Source organism: Chelon labrosus, assembly GCF_963514085.1.
Source record: "Chelon labrosus genome assembly, chromosome: 4".
Classification (NCBI taxonomy): Eukaryota; Metazoa; Chordata; class Actinopteri; order Mugiliformes; family Mugilidae; genus Chelon; species Chelon labrosus.
Genome location: NC_140340.1, coordinates 14020306 through 14037541, shown reverse-complemented (window position 1 = coordinate 14037541; position 17236 = coordinate 14020306). Strand labels below are relative to the sequence as shown.

Below are 17236 nucleotides of genomic sequence, written 5' to 3'. Positions count from 1 at the left end.
CCTAGCATAGTGGTTTATGAAGGGGCTCCGGCATTGCACACTAGTTTGAATTCCAGGACTGATCCCTATCATCCGTTACTGTGAGCAACACCTTGAGATGCATACAGGATGAACCTTCTTGTTATATACATTATTCATCATCACTTTTGAATTTTATTTGACTATCAATTCGCTGCTGTCAAATAATGTTGGCGAGAGAAGGGAAAAGAATGTAATTAACGTTTGCAGTAGGGATGGCAGAAACCGAAACAAACAGAAATCCCAGCAGCAGTGGCAGCAGCACGTGATGTCTACTTCTCTCTCACAGGGAAGCCGTTAAATAAAGCAGAGCTGGTGGTCCTCCCCAGGGCTAATTATGGATGGGAATTAATGCACAGCATCTTTGAAGATGCTGTCTGTCCGCAAAGCCCTCATTAAACTGCAGATTCTGCCAGGTCACACTAAATGAGACGCCCTCTTGTTAGATCGTATTTTAGAGGCCTTTAAGTCTTTGCACCCTAAGACAACAGGCTGATCATGACTGGAAAATGCAAAAATAATTGATTCGAACAGCAATGTAAAAGTGGCAAAGCAATATAGAGGAAGCAATATGCTGTATCCTGTGCATTTTTTTTTTCTCACATGACACACAGACGTGAGATTAGGTTAGACAGCATGCCTCATATTCTGTAAGCAAATCACTGCTGAGAGTGTGCATGTATGGATTTATAGGTCTGTGTACAAAGCAGATTCATGGATGATAGATAAATAGATGAGTATAACAGCATTAAAATGGTTAAATTCATGCATCTGCCCCCCCGTGACCCTCCAGAGGACAAGCGGTTGCAGAAAATGAATGAATAAATACTGGAAACTGGAGAAAAAAGGGGGGAAAAAAAAACTTTTTGCTGGATTTTCAGTGTGTGGAAACTGCACAAAGGACTTTTACTGCAGTACATTTATCACTTGTCTCTGACTTTAAACATTCCTCCCAAGAAACCAATGTGGTATTAAGAATTTTCCAGTTTATTCAGCTATGGTCATTTTAGCCGCGCAGCTAAAACTATCTTGCACGATTAAGATTTAGTGATGATATCACAAAGATATATTCTCAGAAATGCGTCCCTTTCGCAGCATCAACTCACCACAGCACCAGCATTACCACGTTTGAAAGATACGAGGGGAAATGGAAACTAGCGCGCATGCGACCGCAATCAGATTGAGTAGAAAACGTGAAATAGCACATGTATCCAAATCTGTAATTGACTGAGCAGAGCTGCAGAGTGGAGCTGAGAGACTCCCGTGATCATATGGGGGTCTAAATATAGGATGCTGCTGCATGATTTCTTCTGCTTGAGCGGGGATTCACCCAACCTCAGCCAAGAGAGGAGAGGAGAGGAGAGGAGAGGAGAGGAGAGCGAAAAAATGCCACTTCTGTATCATGTATATTCAAGTGTGCGTGTCTCTGTGTATCTGAGGAAGAGAGACGTGAGCTCAGTCACATGGCTCTGCATCCATTTCCATCCATCACAACATAAGGGAGGACGGGCAGTGCAGTAATCTTTGTGGATCTGTCTATAATGCTGGCTGCTTTACAAGCTGTCCATCATCTCACCATCATGTGTGCTGCAGTGCTGTAAAACCCACCAGGAGTGGCACTGGTCTGTCAGAGTGAAATCTCATGTCATCCCCACCAAACTTCAGTCAGAAATGTAGTAATTGAGGCCATGTCTGTGCTTATCTTGATTTCTTTTGTGGTTTTTCAGTCCTAGTGTTGCTATCCATTGAAAACTATATGTGCGATATTCAATTTCAAAGCAGCACTATTACAGCGCCAGCTCTGGTTTGTTGGGGGAGCAGCACCAGCAAAAAGAACATAAGCAGGATTGACAAATTGATCCAAAAGGCTGGTCATGTTATTGGCAGTGAGTTGGAGATGTTTGTCTCAGTGAGGGACAGGAGGACACTGGACAAACTGCTCTCCATCATGGACAATCCATCTCATCCACTACACCAGACAACAGAGGGGCAGCGGAGCTCATTCTCCAACAGACTGATCCAGCTCCGCTCCAACAGTGAACGCTACAGGACGTCTTTCATACCATTCTCTGTCCAGCTGTACAACAACTCACCTTTCTGTAACAGATAACTATCATCATACTATCATTCCTGTGTATATAATATATATTCTTCCGTCTGTACTTCTTGTACATTTATTCATACGCTAATTTGTACATTTTTGCTTATACTATTTTTATTTTATTTTACTAGATTTTATTTTACTTATTTTAATTTTATTTTATTTAATCTTTCTTTTACTTGTGGTTCTTAAGAGTGTTTTTTTATGTGCAACTAAGCTACTGTGACCAAGCAATTTTCCTCGTGGATCAATAAAGTTTATCTAAGTGTAAGTCTAGTTTAATTAAAGTTTCTGAGTCTCCAAAAGGGAAACAAGACACATTCATTTGGTGATAAATAAGCTAATACATCAGTTTTGAGGTGAGATATTGGATTCCTTTACCACTAAAAAAAAATTTACCTAAATGAAATTTGTGTGAGGACCATAGGAAACAGGCCGCAGACTGAGGAATCTTTTTAATGAAGGGTCGAAGCGCCAAATGGATTTGACAGTATTTGTTTGATCTCAAATAGTCTGTTTCCCTGTTGACTTTTTAAGTGAAATCGAATAACTATAATAGTGAAAAGAGCAAATGTGAACAAAATCATTGATTCCCTCTAGAGCAGGGCTGTCAAACATACGTGTCAACCAAAACCAACCACCCAGAGAGTCAATCTGGCCCCTAAACGATATTTGCAAGGTACGAAAACTACATAGAAGACATTACCTGCAATTTTTCAATTAGAATTAAGACCTATTCTTAAATACGACCACTAAGGATTGTGCTGTTTCAGGAGAAGTTGCGGTCACGACGCAGCACTGAGACCAGCAGATGGCAGCAATGTGCCAAAATTGCACTTATTTCTATTTAAAATATTTAGTACTTGTACTTCCTTGCACTAAAACAAAGGGAAACTTATGAAATGGGTCTGCATGTGCCCCCTGAACTAAATGAGTTTGCTCTAGAGTGATTGAGAAGAAATAATAACCAGAAAACATACAAACCTTACCTTTAATGTAATTACATTAAAAAAAGACAACACAAACGCATTTGTGTGGGGCAGAACAAAGAATGAAACCACCGTCTTCCATTTAAAGGGATTCGTGTCTGTGTCACAGTTTCATTTCTGCAACAGAAAGCAGAACAAGTCTTTCATTTTTTTAGGCTGAGGGTGACACCCTGTGGCCCAGCGTGGAGCCCTGCTACACCAGAAACTACCGAAAGGGGGCGGTGTCGTCAAACAAACAGGTCTTTTCCCCACTGACTTCCGCTCTTGACTTCAGTCTTTTTCTCCTCCGCCAGGTCACGTATTCTTTCTCTTCCGGTTGACGTCTGTTCGTGTGGCAGGTATTTATTTTACCCACTTCGGTGGACTCTTTAAAATCTTCATCAATCTGCGCGTATTTCTCACGTTGGCACAGAAACAGACACTGATACTGATGAAGTTGTTCATTAACAGTAGAGTCCTCGCTATATGGTTGAGATTCGACCCTTATTAAAAAGTAAAAACCCCACTTGGATGGTGCTAACACTGTGTAGCAAAGCAGGAGCTTCACATCAGCTAACTCTTCTCAGTACATGCCGCATAATGACTTATTTCACTATAAGTGTGTTTTTTTCTTTTATATGTTCTTTTACATAGTTGTTTAACTGTTACGTGTCATTTATTAACTCACACGGAGCTGTTTGCATCCTATGAAACCCTTTCACCTGCCGGGTAGCGAACCAAACGGAGCTAATGTTAGCTAGCATGCTAGTGGACGCAAATAACAGAAATGCTACAGCTGAACTTTCTTTTTTAATGTTGACACTTTATTTCTTTCCTCTTTTTAGATTAACCAGTGTCGAAATGGCCAAGTCAAAGAACCACACAACCCACAACCAGTGTAAGTAAATGCTGGACGTCTCTGGAGGCGGCTAATGTAAAATAGAAGAAGTGTTTCACTGTAAAGGTTTTCATGAAGACCCTTTGCAGAGGGATGGCTTGCATGAAGTGCATCAGGTGCATTGATTGATGTGTCTTTTCTCGTTTTAACAGCTCGTAAGGCCCACAGGAATGGCATCAAGAAGCCCACATCTCAGCGATATGAGTCCCTGAAGGGGGTACGTTGTGTTTTTCTCTTGTTTGCATCTTTAAGATCAGATGGGACTTTATTGGTCACCCTGGGGAAATTGGGTATGAGGTTAGATGAAAGCAGGAACACAGGGCTTCTGCAGCATCTACATGTATAACAGTAATATATGCACACAGAACATCAGAGCCCTAGGTTTTTGTGGAGACTGATGCAGGAGGGTTGTGCTTTGTATGCGCATCAATGTATCTCTCCAGATCTTAAGTCGCTCTGATGTATAAACCACACAAGGATTTGTAGTGTAAATGTTTGACAGCTGTTGAGGTGCAAAGCCGAGATGATGCTGACCCATTCAGACGGACATAATCATTAAGTCGAGCGTTAACGTGTTCATCACATTGGTAAACAAGTAGCTGATTTAAATCCTGTCAGGTTGATCGTAATTTCTCTCCCGGGATCAATCTGTGTTTCAGATATTTGTTTTTGTTCATGGGTTCAGTAGAAGAGTAGAGAAATCCTGCTTGAGAATTGTTTTTGGTGTTTTCTATCTTAAAATCAGTAACTGGAATTTTCATCAATATGACATTTAAGAAATCACATTTCTTCAGAAAAGACCTCAGTAACTGGTTTACTGAAACATTTGAATATTCCTCAGATAAAGGGCAGCTGACATTGCTCTGTATATTTAACTATCCTTGTGTTGTCATCTCAAGGTAATGAGTAATAGTCTTAATAAGGGATTTAAAGCACAACTTTCTGAATGTTTTACACGTTTCTGCACTTGGGCACTGCATGCATAGTTGGAGTTGGTACTCCTTTTAATTTGCTCAACTTCAAGATGAGAGTTAAACTAGTGTGAAGTGGTCAAGTTCCGCCCTATTTAAACTGAAATGTTGTCTTTCTTGAATGACCACACCAACATTGTTTCCAAGGCTATTAAAAAAAAAAAAAAAAAAGTGCCATCCAAGTACGTCCTCTACAGATTGTCTAGACTATATCTCATGATCATACTGCAAAGGTGATCTGATTTTAATCAACCCTGCATTCACTTAGAAACTGGCCTTTTCATTCACACCGTAATTGTTTTCACAAACCACATTAGCTTTTATCAATGTACCTGGTATTGTCTTTCCTTTTTAAAGCATTGCTATCCACTGAAAACTATATGTACGACTTGACTATTTTGCTTAAAGAAACTTTAGAATTATACAGAGCTTTCACACCTGCGACCCTCCAGCACACTCATTTTGTTTTTTCTCTTTGTTGCAGGTTGACCCCAAGTTCATGAGGAATATGCGCTTTGCCAAGAAGCACAACAAGAAGGGCATGAAGGCGGCACAGAAGGCAGCCAAGGCGAAATAGGCTGTAGTCTGATCACTTTTGTCTGTCAGATTGTGTTACCACCATCACAATAAAGCTATGCTTTGTTAACAAATCCACAAGAGATTTTCATTTGTTTGTTTTAGCTGCCTCTGCCTGATCAAATGAAATAATTATTTGCTGTGTAGGATTAATTCCATGTCAGTGTTGTTGTCTGTTACTCATGCATCAAACTTAAATAATGTTAAGAACTGGCTGATGAGTTGAAAATGATTGAAACACAAGATCACTTGAAGTATATTCACTTTGATTGTGCTGCACCGTCTCAATAGAAGTGTGATCACTGCATAGATTTCAAGACTTCCACCTGATTACTTTCAGTTAAAGTGAGACACCAACTTTGTGGTTTTGAACAATGCACTCACATTTCAGTGTCATATGTAAGACATGCTGTGGGCATGTGGGAAAGGGACTCTAAAAGAAGGAAGCTGGTCCCTCCTGTAAAAGGAATCTTACAGCAGATGGTATTCAAGATCTTACCAGTCCATAAAGCTGCACAAATGAGACTTAACAGAAAGAATGTAGCTTCTACTTATTGTGCTGTCAGAACAGGCCAAGATAATGGAAACAAAGCACATTGTTTAATTCTGCTGTTATGCAAATAGTTGACACACCCTCTGTTGATATACAGGTGAACTCCACCAATGAGCGTTTATTGTTCCTGCATCTTATAGTTTATTGATCCTCAAGTGTCTCTTCTCAACACTATAACAATGTAAACTGCCTGAAATGAAGTAGGAAAGTAGTTATTCCCATTAACACCATATATGGTAAAGATTTTTTCTTTCTGTAAAAACAGTAAAACAAATGTATGAGCGCGCTCCAGTTGAAAGCGAAAGGACAGATAGGGCCATGCACTGATGACGCTGATATGGATCTACCTGTTATACCTGATTTAAATGTAGAGTTGTCCTGAGACACGCATGGCATATCCACTTGACTAGAAGATAAAAACGGTTCAAAAATAAATTAAGCACAACAAAAACACTTGAGTTAAATGGCAAATTGAGAACTTGATTATAAATGTGAAACAATAAATAAATAACGTGTGTTTAAGGAACTCCAAATTACCGTAATGTTGTTACATTATACGCCTGTCCAACTGTGTAAGACGGTATTTGTGGAGAAAATTTTAAGCTTTAAGTTAACTTTTATTTAGTAGGATTGCATTTAGAACATTTATTACAAGCAAATAAGACATCAGGTCAGACGCCACAAAAATAAAAGTGAATGAACATTAAAAAAAAGTTAAAGAAGCCAGAGATACTGATGAGTGACATGCCTTTCTTATGTGTTATATAGTTAATTGACCCATAGTATATATAGAGAGAGATTTAAGTAGGACATGTATAATAAGAGATGATATATGATGTATAATTATTTATTTTCATAATCAAAAAAAAAAGGTTAATAATAGTCCATACGTTCTTATTTTAGTTAATTATTTTTTTCCTTCAATAGTAGTCATATGTGAGGTCTAGTATAGTATATAATTCTCAAAACACAAAATAACCAACGATAAAAAAGAAACAGTAAGACTTTATAGTTCACTCATTTCATTTTGAAGCAACAAATGCGTCATGTCGTCACTTCCGCTCACGCTCTGACTCCAGCTTGCATCATTTCTCGTCCCATAGCCATACCGGGGTTCAGACATGTGAGTACCTCCATTCAAACTTAGTGATAAACACAACACAAAGATGCGCCGATAGTCACGCTTCGCTGTAGATCTGTCAGTATATGTCAGAGTGTCGGCGGCGCCTTTAGCGAACTTTGCAGACCGTTAAGCTACAAGCTAACTATGTGAACCTGTGCTGTGAAGCGTTGACCGGCTAGCTTAGCCTGCTAGCTGACAACAAGGAGGCGTCGTTCTTGTCAAGTAGCTGCTGTGGAAAAGTGATTTATCGGGTTTATTGAATTGGTTTTGACGAAGTTTCTGTGCTTACGTGTTGGATATAGATATAACATAAGCTAGGCTCGACTTTGGAGGGTAAAATGTTAAAAGGGACAGCATGTTCAGTTGATAAACTGTTGAGCTCCCCCAGGTTTTGACAGGTCAGCTATTAATAAACTGTCAGTTTGCTGAGAAAGACTGCTTCTTCAGTGAATTTATTAACTTTGCCAGAACCGTATGTAGTATTATGGATCAATGGATGTTTGATGAAAGTCAGATTTGGTTGTTTAGTTAATACAGGTAGCAGTGTGAATTTTAATTGTTGATAATATATGCCTAAAGTTGGAAAAGAAACACCTTAAATGCATCTCTTCTTGATGACACGCCTTCCTACTCCAAAAGTCTGCGGGCACATACTTTTACTTTCTGTGTTGAGACAGACGCAATGGTGGAGCCGGTCCCTGAGTCGATCAGCTTTCCCTCGGAAGAGGAGAAGATCCTGCAGTTGTGGCAAGAAAAGGACTGCTTCCAGGAATGCCTCAGACAGTCCAAGAGCAGACCCAGGTAAATACGTCAGCGTCTGGTTTGTAGCTATTAATTTAACAAACAAAATATATTCCCATGACACCATGTCGGAGCATACTATGAAAATTTTACTGAAACTGCAGCTGAATTTATCTTTTTTGTTTTTTTTCCATTAATACATGGTGGCAAAATTTTTAAATTTTAATATAAATTTTTCCACATTAAAGCAATTTTTACACTTGTTCAGCTAGTCTCTGAACTATAAAATGTGTTATAGTATATTTTTCAAATTTGTTAAGTTTTATATATTTCAGAAAATATTGTGAATATTGTTTCCAACCACTTGTAAATCTCTACCAGCGTATATTATTTTAATCCTACACGTGGTCGAGTGTTGTTTTATAAAGAAGGGAATGCATTCTGTTGATGTCCAAACAGTATACTTTCATTTCCTGGTTAGCCAGTTTTTTTTTTGGCTGTATTACTTGTGAATTCCGGTTATGTGTTATCTATTATGATACACCACTGAAACCAGTTTGTGTTTGTCAGCTATTATGTTAAACTACAGCCTGCACGAACATTAAGTGTTTAGTGTCAATGTATTGAGATTAAAATGTGCAAAAAAAATACGACCACAGTCCGTCATTAACTGAAACAGAAAAATCTGCACAAGCTAAATATTTCTGCTCGTAGCTTGCAGCAAATTTCACCATGGCATTGTGAACCATGACATTTGCTTGTATAAACGAAATGCAAAATGGCAGTAGTGAAGAGGAGCTTTGGTCACAAACAGATATTTAAAGATCCAGTGTTTAGGACTGGCTAGTTTTGTGGTGAAACAGCAGATTACAACCGACTGTGTAGTGTATATGAGAACCAGTAAAGGCTGACACTTGTGTAAAAACACAAAATTTCTTCTGAAGAGCCAGTGTTAGGTTTGTTAGGTTTGTCTGTTCTGACCTACCATGCTTGGCTTTGTGGAAAAGGACCGTATGAAGATATGCCATATCTGAGCTAATAAAAAAATGTGATTGTATACCTATGAAAACCTAATTAGACTTAGACTTAGATAAACTTTATTGATCCACAAGGGAAATTGCTTTAATTATGAAGACCATCAGTTTCTGCAAATCGATTCCCATAAACTGGTCCCTTAAGACTATTTTTGGTAGAAAGCCACTACCCATATTATTGTTTGTGTTTGTCTACATTCTTTAGACATGCACAACAGTAACGATGCTTTCTGTTTGACACACCCGTCAGTAGTTTAATAGGTGTTTTATCTTGCACGCTTGGTTGGAGTTCGGGCATGACGGTTATCTTGTCTCCTGTCAGTCAGAATACGTCTGTTACATTAATACTGCTGTCTCAAATGATGTGTTTAAGACTTTATTTTTGCTTTCAATCTGCCAACCAGGTACACCTTCTACGATGGCCCTCCCTTTGCCACGGGTCTACCTCACTATGGTCACATCCTAGCTGGCACCATCAAGGACATCGTTACCCGCTATGCCCACCAGAGTGGCTTCCATGTGGACCGGCGCTTTGGCTGGGACTGTCATGGCCTGCCTGTGGTAAGGATTCATCTCAGCTTTCGTTTCAGTGAACATTATTAAGATGACGTATTACTGCAAGTTCTGTTCAGAGCTTTAAACTCTGCCCAATGTGCTTTGTGTTTTTGTAGGAGTATGAGATTGATAAAACGTTGGGGATCAAAGGGCCTGAAGACGTGGCCAAGATGGGCATTGCTGAGTACAACAACAAGTGCCGACAAATTGTCATGAGATACTCCAAGGAGTGGGAGGTGAGCATAAACTAAAACATAGATTCTCAACCGGTTGTCGTTCAACCAATCAGAGCCATTGTGTTGTAAACAAATACTACTACATGGCACCCAGATGAGTTGCTCTTTATCACCACATAAACAAACAATTTGATTGGCTATACACAACTCCTACTACTCCCATGATGTACTGCACCCAGTTTGTACTATATGCTTCCAATAATAAATGACACCATCGGTTACCCGATTATTAATTAATAATAAATAAATTAATTAATGTTGAATGTTTTGCTTTCTATTGTTTTATATAAATTTATACAGTTTTAAGTTAAGCAGGACAGGTTTCTGTTTAAGAAAGATACTTCTTTTATTTTGTTTTAAAAATAAATTGTTGAATAATAATTTGTTTTCCATGTGTTCATATCACTCAAAAATATGCATCTAATTCAATTGAAGTTCGAGTCAAATAGTTAAAAAACCATTTCACACACACAGATAAGGGTTAAAAAAATTCACCACGCCGGGAAGGGTGAAGGCAGTCGGGTCGGCCGGCCCTGCCAATGAGGTGTCCCTTATTTATTTTTCAGGGAGTTGGCAGCCCTACTTTTCTTCAAAGCTAAAAAGCCATATACGATAGCTGAGGAGTTAATTGCACCAGGGGCCTAAGGGTCGATCAAAAATATGCAGGGGGTCCAGGACCCCAAAAAGGTTGAGAACCACTGAACTAAAACATGGTGAGGCAACACCATAAAAAATAGTAGTAAATAATAGTTCCTAATGAATTGCCCTGCAGACATTTGTCCTGTGATTATTATGTTGTTTTGATTGTTCTGTGTGTTTCTTTTTGTACCTAGACTTCAGTGAGGCGGATGGGCAGGTGGATTGACTTCAAGAATGACTACAAGACTCTTTACCCATGGTTCATGGAGTCTGTCTGGTACGGATGTCAGGAAATCTGACAAACTGACTATAGACCACAGGCTTTGGCTTAAAGATGCACAACTTCTGCTTGATTGATTCCTGAAAGAAATGTCTTTTAAATTTAGTGGAGTATGAGTATTTCAGCGTAAAGCCACAATTTGCAGCATAGTCCCTTTGAGACATGCACATCTGAGTGTTAACCTGATGGAAATAAATCATGTCTTTGTCTTGCCTGGGCACCTGAACTGCATATTGTCAGGGTGATTATAAAGGCTGCAGCAGCACCATGTAAAATATCCAGTAGAGGGTGGTTCAGTTTCCCTTATATATACTCTAGGGAGAGACTGTTCATCAGATTACTACTGTGGTGCAGCAATGTTTATACAAGACAGTTGCATAATAAACAAACTCTTTATACAAACAGCTTGTGAGCAAACAAGAAGTAAAAACTTACAACTCATTGTCCTTACATTAAGTTCTTGTGTGCTGTTGGATATTGTAAAACAGGAAGCTGAAATTGCTCGTCAGTGACGTTAAATGAGTGAATGTATCTGTGAATTCACTCTGAGGAGAGACGTTGACATCCCTTATGACCATGTTGATTATTAATTAAAGGTGCAGTAGGCAGGATTGCGAAGATCCAGGACTTAGCCAAAAAATTTGAACATCGACAACTTCTCAGTCCCTCCCCACTTTCCGCTAAAGCCCAAAAAGGTCTCGCAAGCCCCTCCCCCCACAAGGGAGAGCTGTGCACGATAGAGCGCGTGCATATTGGCCCTGGAATACTGTGCACGAGCAGAGAACCAGGAGCGAGTAAACAAACTAGCATGGAACACACCGACGTAACAACAACAAAATAGTTTTTATAATACCCTTCGTTATTGCTAAATAATTTTAGGTCAAAATATTTAGCAATAGTCAACTCTAGGACAAAACCAAGGTTAGGATGTTTCTGAAAGTAGCCTACATCGGTGATGTTTGCTATCAATAACAGTTAGAAGCATTCATTGTGGCGTTTTATTCCACAGTTTAGATTTATCAATTTGCTATGTGGTAGATATATGACTGCTACCTGTTGATGTGGTTAGACGTTTGAGAGTGAAGCTGAGGCACAGGCCTCGGAGGAGGATTACGTCCCGGCTCCTTCTACACGCCCGCGGCCAAGTGGTGCGAGGTGATGAGCAGTGATTGACACTCTGTTAGACACACCCCTGGACGTGATTGGTGCATCTGGATGTGGAGCGGTGGATGTCTTGCAAATCGCGCTACAGGCTCTAGGAGGGGCCAGAGGAGCCGAATTTTTTTTTAAATGACCTGCTTTATGCAATTATACCTGAACATAGGGTCAGTTTCAGCAAATATGACAGAAAGTTAGTTTTATAAAAGTTACCTACTGCACCTTTAAGGCTTCAGCAGCACAATAAGTTTTAAAACCCATCGGTAATGCAGGCTGGGAACACAGAGAGGATCGTTCTTTCTTGTTATTGTATCGTGTTTAACCGACCACTATCCCATCACTCTCTAATTCTTGGCGCCTACCACCTGGTGTCCAGATATCACTCAAGCAGCAAACGCTTTCCATAAATTCATGAAGTCCACGAGAAACATTAGCATACAACACCTGTGTCTGTGAATAGAGGAACAAAACCAACAAAGTTAAGGGTTCTGTGTCTGAAAAGGGCTATGGTAAACCACAAATTAAAACAACAGAATCAGTAATGAGAACCTCCTGTTATTTTTGTTGTGCGCTGTTAGTCTCACCTTCCTCGTTTTAAAGAGCTTGTTTTCATCCTGTCAGGTGGGTGTTCAAGGAGCTGTATGACAAGGGCATGGTGTACCGAGGTGTTAAAGTCATGCCTTTCTCCACTGCCTGCAACACCCCCCTCTCCAACTTCGAGTCCCATCAGAACTACAAGGTTGGCACAAAACACAACCCCCCTCGCACCTTAGCTGGTGTGATACAGCACTGCTGCGGTCATGTTTTTTTTTTTTTTTATTATTCCAAAATAAGATGAAGACTGTGCTCAAAGTCTGTCTGTTAAAAAAAATCGTCTCAGGCTTTGTGTTTTAATTATTTTTTTCCCTCCAGGATGTTCAAGATCCCTCTGTGATCATCAGCTTCCCGTTGGTTGAGAACGAGGATATTGCTTTGATTGCCTGGACGACCACGCCGTGGACTCTCCCGAGCAACCTGGCCCTCTGTGTCAACCCGGAGTACTTATATGTCAAGGTCAAAGGTGAGAAACAAAGCTTACGATGTGAACAACCACTGACTTGAATTCTCTGCAGAGGTTTTTAACCTGAAATAATTAGTGACAGGGGCTTAGGACCAGTGGATAGCTATCTACCCTTGGTTTAGAGCCATGCATAGCACTGTTGGTTGTGTCTATATGGAGATATGATTGAAAATGTGTAACGTAAAGAGCATTAAAAGTGTCTCTCTCACTCACCCAAAGGACACACGCTGAGTTTTTATCTATCTATCTATCTATCTATCTATCTATCTATCTATCTATCTATCTATCTATAAATAAATAAATAAATAAATAAATAAATAAATAAATATCAGATCATAACTCAAAACCCTGGAATCAAATGCATGCACAGTACTCTTGCTCTGTTTGCAGCAATCAAAGAAAAAAAAAATACACTAGTACTAAAGGTAAATGTAAAGGCACTGGTCATGTTAATACAAGCTGTGAATAGACTCTTTTTGTTGTCAGGATTTTGAATAATTTCCTGTTGTTGTCTTTACTTCCTTCAAGTCATTCAATGAAATAACTGCTCACTCATCCTACTGACTAACCTGTCTGCCTTGTGGATCACGTGAATTACCTGGACTGGTAGCTCTGTGCAAACAATCTTGCTTAAATGCTGACACCTAAGGCAAAAGGTTTTCTAATGAAAATCTTACTTCCCTTGTGCGTTTAGTGTTTCCAACCACAGTATGAGCTGATTGGTGCTGATTTTTTCTTTTTGTTCAGAATTAACAAATTAGCTGTGGAGGAGCACTGCCTTGGCAAAGTGCACTCAGGGGCAGGGATTTTTGTTCCCTAATGTGTTGGTGGATTTTTCTGGCCTTTGGCTTTGAAGTATTTGCTGAAAAAAATTGACTGTCTTCTTTTGTTGATGACAAAGACTCTCTGTAGGTGGAAATCGTTTTTTATCTACACCCAAACAGACACAAGCAGTAGCTAAATGCTAAGACTGATGTTCAGGTAGCCTCATTAGAAACACTGTTGGTCCTTAAGTGGATTAAGACTCACCCACATTAAAGTGTTTGTGACTACTCAAACTATTCTTAGGTATTTAATATTCCCTGCATCCTGTCTCTCTTGCAGGTTGAAGCTGGACTTAAAGCAAGTAAGGTTTCTAAGCAAAGTCAGAAAGTGGGATATTGTATTTTCTAAAACTTTAAGAATCTTAAAACGGTGGCCTTTTTTATGATGTAATATTTTGCACACATCATAAAATTTCACGGCAATACGACACAGAGGTCCTTAGTAGAGCAGTCTTATGTAGGTGTGTGTGGGTGAGGATGGGGGAAATATTATAATGAGTTAAGCAGTCTTATGGCATGCAGGAAGAAACTGTTGTTGAACTGGCTGTTCTGCTCCGTAGGCTGCAGAACCTCCTTCCAGAGGCCAGCAATGAGAACAGTCCATGGTGGGGGTGGGAGGGGTCTGAGGTGATGTTTTGGGCCCTTGTCAGACAGCGTTTCTTTGCAATGTCCTGGATGAGAGGAAGTCCCGATGATTTTCTCCACTGTCCTCACCACCCTCTGTAGGGACTTCCAGTTGGAGGCGCTACAGGCCCCTGACCAGACAGAGATGCAGCTGGTCAGAATGATCTCTATAGTACCTCTGTAGAAGGTGGGGTGAGAGTGGGAGTGGTTAGGTGTACTCTCCTCATCCGGCGCAGAAAGTGCATATGCTGCCGGGCCCTATTTACAAGGGTTCCAATGTGGTGTTGGACCAGTTCAAAGAGTCCGTTATCTGCACCCCCAGGAACATGGTACTGCTGACGAGTTTTTGATGGTGAGAGGAGTGTGGCTGGGCTGGTTCTTCCTGAAGTCCACAGTGATCTCTTTAGTTTTTGCAGCTTTTAGGATCAAATTGTTGGTCTTTGGGGGAAAAAAATGTTGCATATCATGAAAGCATGCTGACAGTGACAGTCACTCACAGTTAGGGTTGCAAAGGGGTGGAAAATTTCCAGAAACTTTCCATGGGAAGTTAAACTGGGGAATTTTGGAAATATTCCAAATTAGAAACTTTCCATGGGAATTATGGGAATTATGGGAATTATGGGAATTATTGGGAATTTATGGGAATTTATGGGAATTATGGGATGACAATTGATGTATAAATTCTTGTATGGTTACAGAAAACCGTCTTGCAGGAGTCAGAAGAAACAGCATCAAATTTGAGGTAGCTACCACCATAATTAGCTAGCCTCTTAAATGGTCAATGAAATGAAAAATAGCTTTCATTTAGCACCTAATTTACCAGATAGTTAGCTACTGTATTAATACATTTTTATTTAATATTTGCAAGTTAAACATTAATAACATTATAGATCAAATATATTTACCCCATGATATTATCAAAACTTACTTGACTTTATATAGTCCGCGGGCTCAAATGTGTGGCTTCAATAGTCTTGTGCTTTGAGCTCAAAAGTGTGGCCTCCAGGCTTCAAGAAATCACCTGTGCATGTGATGGAGGAATGCACAGTGCATGTAGGGGGCGTGGCCTCAATAGCCCTGCAGTAAGCAGTGTGCTGTGTGCATGTGATTGAGGAGTGTACTTGCATTAAATCTGGTTGTTTTAGCCAAGACTATGCTACAATATATTCCCCCCAACTATATTTAAGTTCCCTGTTAAGGGCCAACCTTCAATTTTGTAAATTTCTTATTTATTCCTGTTTATTCCCATATATTCCCGTTAATTCCCGTTAATTCCCATATATTCCCGTTAATTCCCATGGAAAGTTTCCAACTTTGAAAATTCCCGGAATTTTGCAACCCTACTCACAGTGGTTGATTTTGGTAAGAAATATATGAATATATATGTTGAAAGTGTTTTATAGAGGCGTTCAACTTCAAAATCAAATTGGAAGATTTAGTTTGTGGTGGACTGTAGTACTTCATAGTGCGATTATCCCCTTAATCCGTTGTATGGTTGTTGTAGTTTGAGCTGCAGTGATTAGTTGGTTCAACTGGCTAGTTTACAAACATGAATATACAACTACAGTTTTGTCATTTTTCATGAAAAAAAGGCCAAACGTCTGGTCTTAGCAGTGTTTTACTTCTCAGCTTCATCTGCTTTTCTCTGTATTTTATTATTGTTAGATTATTGGGGTTCAGACTGTGGGTAGAGACGTCTGAAGATGTCACCACGGGATGTTAAAAATTAAAACCGACATTTTACACTGTCTTCTAAGACAGATCGCTAAATTGTGAAAGTAATTAAGGGGATTAATTAATAATGAAAATATTACTAGACTGGCAGCTAAGTGTATTTTTGATCTAAAATTATGACTGGTTAATCAAGTAAATTTTGCCTTTTCAGATGAAGAGTGTAGTGTCCAGTTTCTGCTTACTCGATACATATTTATCAATAACATATTTAGTTCACAGGAGGAGCGGCAGACATGTTGTCAGGAAAAGCACAGACACTTGTGTCATTACCAAAGTAAGCTTAATGTAAATCAGCCAACATTTATTTAGTCATTTTTCCTCCTGTGTCATGTCAAAATGTCTGTGCTTGCTCTAACTCACAGTTTTATGTATGTGCCTGTATGACGGTACAGTGCATCACTGTGTGGCTTAAACCCGGAAATGTGCATGAACCTTAAATCAGGTCACTTAAAAAAGCATTGTCCTTGTTGATATATATAAACTTCAGAGAGGTGGCTACTGGTTTTCTGTTACCCTCCTGCTGTAGTTTTTGGTTTCTTGTGAGAGAAACTGGTGTTTTTTTTTTTTGTTTTTTTTTCTCTTAAAGGATGACCTAGATTCCTGGTAGCTTGACATAGTCCAGCTGATACTGCAGGGGGCGCTGTTGAAGCACAGTCTGTCATTTAACTGCGCTACCGCCTGCGCTGTGCTGCATGGGAGACCGCCTTGGAATACCAATGAACGTTTTTTTTTTTTTTTTCTTTTTCTTTTAAATATGTGTGTATCAGCTCAGTCTGTCTTTTTATCGTCTCTCTCTCCATCTTCATCCCAGCTTTTCTCCTCATTTCCTTATCGCTCTCTTTTCCACATCCACCTGTTTTTGTCCTTCGTTGTTCTTATTTCTGTCCCTATTTATGTCTGTCTCCTTCCCCTCGCTGCCTTTGTCACCGTTTGAGTTGAGGGCTGTCAGCAGCGGCAGGTCTGTGCTGTGCAGTCATTTGTCACACCACTGAGGGGAAGAAACATCTTTTATTGATGCTGCCCCCTTCTCTCTCTGTTTTTGTACCTCGCTGTCTTTTGCCATTTGGTTTTTGCCCTCTTCAAAACTGTTGTCCCCGCAGTTATGAATGCCTCCTCCTCTTTGTATTTTTCCTCAAATCTCCC

General features: G+C 39.7%; 2 protein-coding genes across 2 annotated transcripts in view; both read left to right on the top strand.

Moving 5' to 3' along the window:
• The first annotated feature begins 3405 nt into the window (after positions 1-3405).
• Positions 3406-5613, top strand: rpl29 (ribosomal protein L29). The gene is made up of 4 exons (XM_084543843.1): positions 3406-3446; positions 3933-3985; positions 4138-4202; positions 5441-5613. The coding sequence occupies exons 2-4, from the start codon at positions 3949-3951 to the stop codon at positions 5531-5533; spliced, it is 195 nt and encodes a 64-aa protein (XP_084399969.1). The 5' UTR covers positions 3406-3446; positions 3933-3948; the 3' UTR covers positions 5534-5613.
• Positions 5614-7178: 1565 nt separating this feature from the next.
• Positions 7179-17236, top strand: part of iars1 (isoleucyl-tRNA synthetase 1) — a 70228-nt gene continuing 60170 nt past the window's right edge. The window contains exons 1-7 of the mRNA XM_084543738.1: positions 7179-7208; positions 7886-8009; positions 9388-9544; positions 9655-9774; positions 10608-10690; positions 12473-12590; positions 12764-12911. Coding sequence (XP_084399864.1) covers positions 7891-8009; positions 9388-9544; positions 9655-9774; positions 10608-10690; positions 12473-12590; positions 12764-12911 — 745 coding nt within the window. The 5' untranslated portion in view covers positions 7179-7208; positions 7886-7890. The remainder of the gene's footprint in view (positions 7209-7885; positions 8010-9387; positions 9545-9654; positions 9775-10607; positions 10691-12472; positions 12591-12763; positions 12912-17236) is intronic.

Excerpts from the sequence above, each read along its gene's own strand:
- rpl29 (XM_084543843.1), top strand. The coding sequence starts at position 3,949 with ATGGCCAAGTCAAAGAACCACACAACCCACAACCAGT. Across the intron at positions 3,986-4,137 it reads CCACACAACCCACAACCAGT|CTCGTAAGGCCCACAGGAAT; the intron begins GTAAGTAAATGC and ends TCGTTTTAACAG. Across the intron at positions 4,203-5,440 it reads GATATGAGTCCCTGAAGGGG|GTTGACCCCAAGTTCATGAG; the intron begins GTACGTTGTGTT and ends TCTTTGTTGCAG.